Genomic DNA, 10,304 nt, shown 5'->3' with positions numbered 1-10,304 from the left:
CCCCCCCCCCCGCGAGAAATCCCGGTCCGTGGCAAGACCCCAATTTCCAATGCTTCACATCTACTTAATTAGGTGCCAAGTCTTGTCAGTCTTTGTAATTTCTCTGTAATGCCACGTGTTTATAGTCTTGAGTCCAAGAATATGGCTACTTTATATCTGTATCAACAACTTTCTAACAGATCACTGAAGCTCTATAATCTTCCCAGTCCAATTTTATTCTCCAAATTAACACTTCGGTTGTCTTAATAAAATTCCTAGTCTTCTGGGGTTAAATCTTTGTTGCTCTCCTCTGCCACGAGGGCATTTAACTTGAAAGACCATGATAGGACAAGACAGTGCAGAGGTTCCTCCATCTTGTGTTCTTGCTGAGGCCATTTCACATTTAACTAGAATCTCATCTTCTAGATGGAGATCCCATTGAATTACCCAACTCTAATCTAGGAACCCAAAGTCAAGATTCCTCAGCTACCTTACCTTAGCTTCTATTAAACTGCCCACTTATGCAAACCTCTCCCTCCAGCTAACTGCTTAACTTAGCTTCTGATAAATTGTTTGCTTACCCAAAACACTCCCCTGCAGCTTCTGAGGGATATGTCAGGACATGTTTTTTGCTTTCAAAAACCTCATGCTCTGGGCACTCCATGCTACACTTAGGGACTGAATACCTGAGTGTAGTCATCTGGAATAAAGACTTTATTCCGGCCGTCCGGAAAAAAAAACAAAAAACAAGCAACAACAACAACAACAACAAAAAAAAACAGCTTTCAATTGGCCATTAGTTGTGTCTCAGTGGTTTGGTGAGTTTTCTGTACGAGTACTGTCAGTTCCTTGCCTTAATTCACCTTCCGGGTCACACCCCTCAATCCACTCCATTCTAAGAACCATACTTAGTTCACTCACCAAGTCTAGCTCAATCCCATGCTGTCAGAATACCTGCGGTCCTCCTGCATGGACTCATTCCTTCCTAAGGCAACCTTCTTCCTTAAACTGCAACAACCTTAGAGCTTACTCATTTGACACAATGTTTCAAGCTAAGAATACCTTGACATCAACACTCAGGAGGTGGAGGAAGAGAAAAGTTACTACAAGTTCAAGAGCAGCTTGGGCTACAGGGTTTAGTCCAGCAAGGACACCCGTACCAAGATAGTCTGTCAAAAACAAATAAATGGGGCACTGTCCATTGCTCTCTTTCCAAGGGAAAAGTCAGGAATGCTGTTTCCCATAAAAGCATCTGAGTTATTATTTGGACAATTAATACTTGCTAGAGCTCAGGAAGTCTCTGTCTAGAAATGAGCTCAAGTTGGATTGTAAAAAGACTTCCGGTCATTGGATAACAGCTGGCATTCTTCGGGAACTTGGGAAATGGGTTTTCTGTCCCCAGGAGTTGCTCCCCTCAGCTACTAGTCCTACTTGTTGTTGACTGCTCCTATGTGGGGTTGAAGGAGAGGTTTTTATTGTAGATACAAGGAAGAGAGGCATCTGGAAAACGTCCAGAGCAGGAAGAGAGAGTATGAGCTGAACATGGCCAGAGTGACTGGGCCAGGAGAGGATGGATGAGAGGAGAGCAAAGGGGGAAGAGGGGGAGAGAGAAGCAAGTGTGACAGGGTAAAGAGTGGAAGCCCAAGAGGGCACATAGATGAAATTGCAGGGTCATATAGGAATGAAGCTAGGGGAAGGGAAGGCCATGACTGGAGAAGTTTAGGGTAGAGGGCAGAGTGAGAAGAACTGTGAGGAGCCACAGCTACTGAGTGATCCCGGAGGCCAGCATATGTTATTAGGTACCACAGATAGCCATCTGTCCAGGTTGCCTACCCCCTGCTCTTTCACACTCTGTCTTGCAGACTGCCCCACCTATGCCTGGTCTACTTCTCTCTCTGCTTTGGATTCTTCCAGATGCCTCTGGATTCTTTTCCCTACCTCATTCACAATAAAAACCATTGCCTGACAGAGGGACTATTTCAGCGGTTTCTGAGCTGTGGCTCATCTCCTACAGCACTCACTGTTATTATTACATCGTTTTCTGCCCTGTTCTAAGAATCCAAGAAAGCCAGGACCAAAGTTGCAAGCTTGTAATTCCAGCTACCTGGCAGACTGAAGCACAAGGTTTACAAGTTCTCAAGTCTAGCCTAGGCAATTTAGCAGGGGATCCTATCTCAAAATATCTCAAAGTACAAAGTAAAAAAAAGACAGCTGGAAATATAGTTCACTGGTAGAGCACTTAGCATTCCTGAGACTCTAGGTTCAATTCCCAGAACTACCAAAAACATTTTTAAAAGAAAGTGGCCATCCCAATAACAGAAATGCTTTTCATCTTTCCCAACTAAGAATACCCAAAGTGTTTTGTTATGTATACTCAAAGCATCTTTACTCATCATTCTGTCTGCATTTCAAAAGCATCTCTGGTGTATAATGTTGGGTCCAACTTCTTCAAATTCTGCAGCCGTGATCCACATGTCTTGGAAGGCAGACAAGGAAGCAAGAATAGACCCCCCCATCCACACTGACATTTTCCTTTCCGGGGGAGCTACAACCTGCACGGCGGTATTGGCAGGTGCTATCTTTGCCACATCCTTAATGAGTCGCTTATCTAAGCCAGGAAAAGACGTCGATCCTCCGGAAAGGATGATATTAGAGAAGAAGGAGTTCCTGAGATCTGCATCACATTTCATAATGCTGCTGAAGCACATCTTGTCGATGCCTGGAGCATCAACATTCACAAGATATGGAGAGAAGAGGGCCTCTGGGCAACGGAATATCTGCTTATGGAGTTTGACAGTCTTCCCATCTGGTAGGGTGTACATTTTACCTAGGTTAGAATCCTTGGTCATTTCCTCTTCATAGTTCATTGCCACATAACAAGCATTCTCCTTAATGTCTGCAACAATCTTCCTGTCCCCAGTTCTAAGCAGCATGATACCATCATCCTTCAACAACATCATGAGGTAGCTGCTGAGGTCAAATCCTGCCACATTTAGCTGTTTTACACCATGAGATAGGCAGTAACCCTCAAAGATGGGCACACACTGAGTAATCCCGGCACCTGAGTTCAGCACCAGGCCAGTAGTAAAGCCAGCAGCAAAGAGAGCCAACACAGCCTGGACAGACATATAGAAGGCAGGGACTCCCAGATTTTCAAAAAACACTTCGGACATGTGCTGTCGGTCTGCCAATGGGTTCAGCGCAGGTTCTGTAACCAAGACCGGGCCATCGCTGGCATTCAGGTTCAGGTTATAGTCATAGATATGCTTCCACATGATCTCCATGTCCCCCCAGGAGGAAATGAGACCACGTTCCACTGGATAGCTGGAGGGAGAACAATAAAATATATAAGTCTTGTGCTTTTATGGTTGTTGCTAATGGTGGGTTTTAGATTTGGCTTAAAATTATTATTATTTACTATTATTATTGTTGTTGTTTGATAGTTCATGTTTTGAGACAGAGTCTCACTATGTTGTCCTGGCTAGCTTAGAACCCATGACACTTGCCTCCAGCACTCAGGAGGCAGAGACAGGCAGATCTCTGAATTTCAGGCCAGTTTGGTCAACAGAATGAGTTCCAGGATAGCCAGGGCTACATAGAGAAACCCTGTATCAAATAAATAGTCTGGCATGTAGACAGACAGACAAACTCAGTATGCAAATCAAGCTGGCCTGGAACTCACAGACTCTCTTGCCTTTGCCCGTTAAAGGTGCAGGCTACAATTCCTAGACAAAAGCTGTAAACACTTACCCTTTCTGCTCCTTTTCATCTAAAGGGAGTACTTATTGTTTTCTGTCAGTGACAAGGTTACCTCCAGTAAACAGCACAGCTACTTTTCTCTGCAGTCACTATGCTTGGCCATTTTTCTCCTCCTTGGAGAATGTGACTGAAAACAGTTGTAAACTTCCCACATTCTGCTATAATTGTAAATAGTTCAAGAGACTACACCGCATGACAAAAGTCATACGTTAAGTCACATGCTTACGCAGGCACATCTAGCACTAATGGCCACTGTCTGCTTGAATCTATTTGTGTACAGAGAACAGAAGTTTTTTGTAAGGAGTGGCTGGCTGAGGCCTTGGTGTTCCTATCCTGCTCCTTTCAGGGTGGCTTTAGCTCTGGGCTCTCCGCCCACTTCCTCACAGACCCAGACTGCTGCATCCCGAGATACCTGATGGACAGGAAGCTCCTGCGCTCCTGCGCTTGATCACCCACAAACAGCTCCTGCTTGCTGTCCACCGCAGGGCTGTGGCCCTTGGTCCGCCCCAGAATATTCGGGTAGACGAACTGGGGCTCCCGGGTCCCAGCCAGGCCCGCCTTGATCATTTCCGAGCCGTTGTCGATCACCACTGGTGGCTGGTAGCTGCTCATGCCGCCGGTGCTGCTGCATCTGCGCGCCTCCGGGCCGCTCCTCCCGGGCAGTGAGGGGACAGGTGCCTGTAATGTCGCGTCACAGAGGACCCCCGCCATCTGCTGGTCCGCCTGACAGGAGGTGCCTCCTGCGACAGCTCTCCGTGGGTTGAGCGCGTCATCGCTGCTCCTGGAAACTCTCAGCACTAATACCAGAAAACCCGGCTACCCTTGCAGAACATAGAAATCTAACAATTTACAAGAACCTTTCTCAAACACTCTGAAAAGCTATTAAAAAAAAAAAAAAAAAAAGATTCTCTCAAGGCCTTGAACTCTGGTTAATAGAAGTGTTCCAGGGCCGGCGGGGGAGGAAAACCCTTAACCGGGACGGGCCTGGGAATATTGCTACAGGAAGGGTCTGCCTGGCTTCTGTAAGGATCAACTTCAGGGAGTGCTGGGGTGTGAAACGATTTTATGTTCTGTATAGTAAAGTAAATGTTACATCTTTCCTGTAGTTTCTAAAAATGTACACAAAAAGGCAAAACCTTTTGGGTTTTGTAAGGTGATGGTCCGTATTTTAGCACAAGCTGGCCTCGAACTCAGCAGAATTCCCCTCTTCAGGCTCTGAGCTCCGGGATGCTCGACTCCCCTCCTCCCTCCTTTTCCTTTCTCCATTCTCTTTCCCTTATTTTCCTCTCTCCCTCCTTCCCTCCCTCCCTCTCTCTCTCTCTTTCTCTTGCTTATTTCCCCACTTATTTCATCTTTTTCTTAATTTTCTGGATTATATCTCTAGGTCCTCCGAAGCTAATTTTCATTTCCTGGGATTGATATTTTAGGAATAAGAACATGTTTGCCACTTGGTAAGAATATCTAAGAATGTCTTAGATCATTGTGAAGTTCAGTTCAGAAAAAAAAAATGTACACTGAGCGGCCAAAAACGAGCGTCTTGGTGTCTGATTTCGCGCATCCTTTAGGGGCTTTAAAACAATACACAAATAGAAACTTTGGTAGGTATTTCGAAGCAGGATAGGGAAAAAGGTAATTTACACGTCCTTCCACCCAAACCCGCTGAAGCAGACGGTTCGGCTCCTTTTCACAGGCTCTGGGCTACAGCGCGCCGCTGCTTCCCCGGCGGGAGGAAAGCATAACCTGCCCGAACTGAGAAAAAAATGAAACTCAGCCAGGAACTGAGGAGTGTGCCTGGCTGGTCTCTAGTGGTGTACTTGCCGGGCTTTACAAAACAAGAAAAAGAAAAAGAAAAAAGAAAAAAAGAAAAAGAAAAAGAAAGGGAAGGAAGAGATTGCAGACAAGTACAAACTTTTGAAATAGTTTCAGCACTTCAGTTAACTGTGTTTTGTTCAATTTTTTTCTCTCTCATTGAAAAATCCAAAAATCTTAAAGCATTTGTGAAGCATGTATGGAAACATCACATAAGGAGATCCATTTCAACCACTGCTACAGCCAAGTTTCCGTAGTGTAGTGGTTATCACGTTCGCCTAACACGCGAAAGGTCCCCGGTTCGAAACCGGGCGGAAACATCTTTTCTTTGAAAAAAGGATCTCAGATCCTAAGAGGGGATTTCACCAGCTGGAGTTGGGTAAGAATTTCTTCACTTTAAAGAAAGGACCTAACTCAGGCGAGAACAGCAACGAAAAGGGTTAATGAGGATTGGGAGCTACTAATTCTAGAAGGCTTACCTTGCAGTCTCCCTAGCTCTAGCCTCTGAAGCATTTCTGTATTCAATTTTCCCCCCTCAAGATTCCATTTTCCCTTCCATGCCACGATAAATTTTATTTTTAATTTATATGTCAAGTTCACTAAAAATCTTCTAATTAACACATTATCGAAAGAGTTTGACAAAAAGGTGAAATTAAAAAGAAAATTATACTCAGACATATAAAAAAGTAGCCTCACCATTTTTCTTATAAACACGACTGTGGTTTTATTCACAAATTCTTCACAGAGATATAAGAAAAAAGATTCCGGTATGAAAAAACTCTCAGAGTTTTCGAGACTGTCTTTTAAATAAAGTCAAAGGTAAATTCCTTAAAGACCAGAAACATAACTTATAACAACAAACGTTTCAGTTGTGCTTTTTAAGATTTATGACGTCCGCAGGTTCTAGAGAAGAACACATCAAAACTTTTTGGCACTTTCGTAGTGCAGCAATAACTTTGCTCCTCTCCCTTTACTGCACTAACTCTGATTTCGAGGTAAATAATTGTGCTAAAATTATTCTGGTTCAAACGCAGGAAAACCTTTTCCGGTAGAAAGCCCACCTTCCTCCCACGTTGCGCATGCCCAGTGTGCCCTGCTGCTTTGCTTTGCTTTCGAGCATCTCAACCTCTGTGACCAGGTAAGGGCATTCTGGAAGATGAGCTTTGGTGAGCCGGTTCAAACAGAACTCTGGGGGTCCCAAGAGCTTTCGGATATGCAAAAGAAGAAGGAGTGATTGGTCTCGACTTAAGCATATCCCTCCCACCCGCCACGGTCAAGAACCAGGGTGCACAACGCAATCATCTCCACTGGAGGGGCGCTAATGAAGACAGGATGACAGGCGATGAAAAGAACTACAACTCCCAGTATGCAGCGCGCAACGCGGTTCCGGGAGAGGCCGGCTGTGCACTCAAGCCTGGTCTCCGTCCAGAATCTGGACCGACAGCTGCGGGCTGACAAGGTGAGCAGCTGGCACAGGATGTGAGTGAGCACTGAGGTGTGATCCGGAGACCTGGGGATGCCTGGAACTTAGGGCTCTGAGAGTCAGCTCGCCGGCCCCGGTGGACATCTAGAGTCCTATCGCCGGTGTTCCCATTGGACCACACATCCGGACGTGACGCAACCGCGAAGGAGGAAGGGAGAGGCGGAGCGTCGCGGTGACGTCCTCCCAAGATGGCGGTGAGAGAGTGAAGAAACTGTTTCCCTTGGGCGGCTACGGGTGAGTGCCGCCCTCCCTTTGGCCTGTCGTCCCTGCGTTCTGAGATCCCGGGGTCTTATGTGGCCTGGCGCCTCGGAGATCGAGCGGGATTCGGGGCGAAGGAGGATGTCTTGAGAGAGGCAGCCTCCGCGGTAGCTGTAGTCACGGCCCGTGCCGTGGGAACTCGCGGGAGTGCGAGCTGGGAGGGCAAGGCAGCAGAGGCCGGGGAAGACTGGCTGGGACTGTCACCCTCCACCGCTGCCGGGCTTGCAGCGAGCAGGCAAGGGGTGTGTCCTCCTCCGGAGAGTGATGGAACCTGTGACACGTCTGGTCGGGGCGTTCCCGCCCCCTTGCACTTGCGCTTGGAACCTCACCATCTTTGCCTACACGTTTCTCTGATCAGAGAGCAATGAAAACAACTCGTATCGTGTTCGTATTCTGTTTCAAGGAGTCCTTTCTTAATTTGTTTAAGCACCTTCAGGGTAAAGATGCCTGTTGGAGCTTGAAAGTTTGAGGGGTCAACTCTAAAAGCTGAGGATTTTTTTTATGGTCCTCTTTACAACTCTGTGACATAGGTTTTGCTCACTGCCATTTATTGCATTAGTGTTCTAATGCAGTAAAACAAAAGAAAAGGTAATCACGAGTGTTCGATGAGGCTTTTGGGGGTTGGAGGCAAAGTAAGAGCTGTGTTGTTCTTGCGTTTAGTCTTTTGTCCCATCGCCACACTCCCTTACCTCTGCATGGGTGAATGTTTGATGAAAGCCTATGGTTATCAATTCACCGTTTCTTTTTGTCTTTTAGATCGAGTGAAACCCCATTCTGCTATCAAAATGCAGTATTCACACCACTGTGAGCACCTTTTAGAGAGACTGAATAAGCAACGGGAAGCGGGATTTCTTTGTGACTGTACCATAGTGATTGGAGAATTCCAGTTTAAGGCGCATAGGAATGTGCTTGCCTCCTTTAGTGAGTATTTTGGCGCGATCTACAGAAGCACTTCTGAGAACAATGTTTTTCTTGATCAGAGTCAGGTGAAGGCTGACGGATTTCAGAAACTGTTGGAGTTTATATATACAGGAACTTTAAATCTTGACAGGTAAAGTACATGTTTTTATTCAGTTATAAAATCTAGTCAGCCTTTAGAGCTAAAGTAGATTCATATTTTTCCCATTTGCTCTCCATGCTCATTCTCAGTGTTGACACACACACACACACACACACACACACACACACACTCTGTTGAGGATGAAAAGATGTTTGGTAAGCACAAAAAACACATTAAAGCTGTGTGATGGGAGGCAGAGGCAGGCAGATCATTTGTAAATTCAAGGCTAGCCTGGGCAACAGAGAAACCCTGTCTCAAAAAAAAAAAAAAAACCAAAAACCCAACCAGCCAACCAAACAAACAAACAAAACACATTAAAGTCAAGAATTCCGTCTCACAGACTTATACACACACACAAAGGCTCTGTTTCAGTTTTGCAAATCCTGAATTGTAAGTGGATTTTCCTTTGGTCTTTGTGTCCCTGAGGCTTTCTCTCACACAGTATCTGCTGTCCCTTGCTTCTTCTAGGGTAGTGGGAATAGAGTTGTTCAAAGAGCCACCTCTGGCCTCATGGCCTAGTGCCTTCTATTACTCACATTTAAATGGCAGTGTGCAGGACTTTCTGATTGTGGCTCTGGAAAGTAACAATAAATACAAGTAACAATAAGTCAAGCCAGAGGCATTACTGTGCTTCCCTTAAGGCTCTTAACTGCTGGGCTCCAGAGGTTCATTGGTGAAGTGCCTGCCGTGCAAGGATGATTTCGGGTCCTCAGCCACCATAGAAAGGCATTTTTGTAATACCAGTGCTGCCACGGTGGATACAGGTGGTTCCTTGGAGCTCACTGAGAGATCCTTGGAGCTCGTTAGCCTGCTAGCCAGCTAGCCAGCCAGCCAGCTTAGCAGGATCTGTGGGCTTCAAGCTCACTGAGAGATCCTGTCTCATATAATAAGGTCTGAAGAGCAACAGAGGAAGACATGCACAATTGTCTGTAGCTACCATACACAAATACACACACATCTGTGCACATGTGCATGGGACACACACATAAGATGTCAGAAGATGCCTTTTGCTGCCCCTTTAATAGTAAGTAGGTTCTTCAAAGCCTTATAATATAGATATATTGTTCCCTTTCTATAAAAATTAGACCAATAGTAATGCATTCCTGGTTGTAGGAGAAAAGTTAGAAAGGGCAAAAGCAGAAAGAACCTGGGCAAATTATGCTTACCTTCTTTCCTTCATTTCTAATAGAAGCATGAACACAAATAGAGTATTGGCTGGTAGAACAGACTTATAGGCCAGTCGTGGTGGGGCATGCCTTTAACCCAGAACTTGGGATGCAGAGGCAGGTGCATCTCTGAGTTATAGGCCAACCAGACTTACTGAAAGAAAAAAAAATGGACATCGGCATTGTATCTTTCTGAGTGGCTGATCATATGTCTCCATTAATAAGGCCTATCTGAGCCTTAACCTCCTCATAAAAGTGAGATAGTAGTAACTATGTTGGTGGCATTGTAAAGATTGAGTGAAAACTTGAAGCCCCCACTGTGCAACAAACACTTGTTTATTTTATCTTCTTTATTCTCTGCCCTTTTTAGTTCTGCATTTCTTACAGGAACTTGGAAGGGAAAAACACCCGTGAAATTTTGCCACCTACTAATTAGGACTATTAATACTTTTCATACACATCCTTTTCCAGACTCTCTACAGATGGATGCCTGTACACAATTAAGATTCTTTCCTTGTAGCTTGCAGCTTATTATGGAAATATACTTCTTATACATGGTAGAATCAAAACACCTCTTTTTTTTTTCTGAAAAGGAACTATTCATGTTTTAGAATTGGTTTTTTGGGATAATGAGCAGCGATAAGTTAATCTTCCACAATAATTAAAATTTGGTAAATAATTGATGAATTTAATGACTTGTTGGATTGAAGAATGTAGAGCATTTAATAGTATGTGCAGATCAGTGGATTTTGGGAGAGTTTTTAATTTTTATGTTTTTTGTTTTTTTTTT

At 44.8% G+C, this 10,304-nt stretch overlaps 2 protein-coding genes and 1 non-coding gene across 9 annotated transcripts in view; 2 read left to right on the top strand and 1 right to left on the bottom strand.

The window, feature by feature from the left end:
• Nucleotides 1-2,338: 2,338 nt before the first annotated feature.
• On the bottom strand, nucleotides 2,339-4,436 carry Actrt3 (actin related protein T3). Its single transcript, XM_031376258.1, has 2 exons — nucleotides 4,151-4,436; nucleotides 2,339-3,303 (listed from the first exon to the last, which is right to left on the bottom strand). The coding sequence occupies exons 1-2, from the start codon at nucleotides 4,348-4,350 to the stop codon at nucleotides 2,388-2,390; spliced, it is 1,116 nt and encodes a 371-aa protein (XP_031232118.1). The 5' UTR covers nucleotides 4,351-4,436; the 3' UTR covers nucleotides 2,339-2,387.
• A 1,358-nt stretch (nucleotides 4,437-5,794) lies between these two features.
• Nucleotides 5,795-5,867, top strand: Trnav-aac. The gene has a single exon. It is a non-coding gene; the product is annotated as a tRNA-Val (tRNA).
• Nucleotides 5,868-6,600: 733 nt separating this feature from the next.
• The window catches only part of Mynn (myoneurin), a 15,769-nt gene continuing 12,065 nt past the window's right edge, over nucleotides 6,601-10,304 (top strand). The window contains exons 1-2 of one of the 7 annotated variants that reach the window (XM_031376525.1): nucleotides 6,601-7,264; nucleotides 8,045-8,339. In XM_031376525.1, coding sequence (XP_031232385.1) covers nucleotides 8,074-8,339 — 266 coding nt within the window. In that variant the 5' untranslated portion in view covers nucleotides 6,601-7,264; nucleotides 8,045-8,073. Of the gene's footprint in view, nucleotides 7,265-7,287; nucleotides 7,673-8,044; nucleotides 8,340-10,304 lie in introns of those variants that run through there. The other 6 variants (XM_031376522.1, XM_031376527.1, XM_031376529.1 and 3 more) reach the window with 6 other exon arrangements.

Source organism: Mastomys coucha, unplaced genomic scaffold (genome assembly GCF_008632895.1).
Source record: "Mastomys coucha isolate ucsf_1 unplaced genomic scaffold, UCSF_Mcou_1 pScaffold17, whole genome shotgun sequence".
Taxonomy (NCBI): Eukaryota; Metazoa; Chordata; class Mammalia; order Rodentia; family Muridae; genus Mastomys; species Mastomys coucha.
The sequence above is the reverse complement of the archived record's forward strand: the minus strand, read 5'-3'. Positions and strand labels throughout refer to the sequence as shown.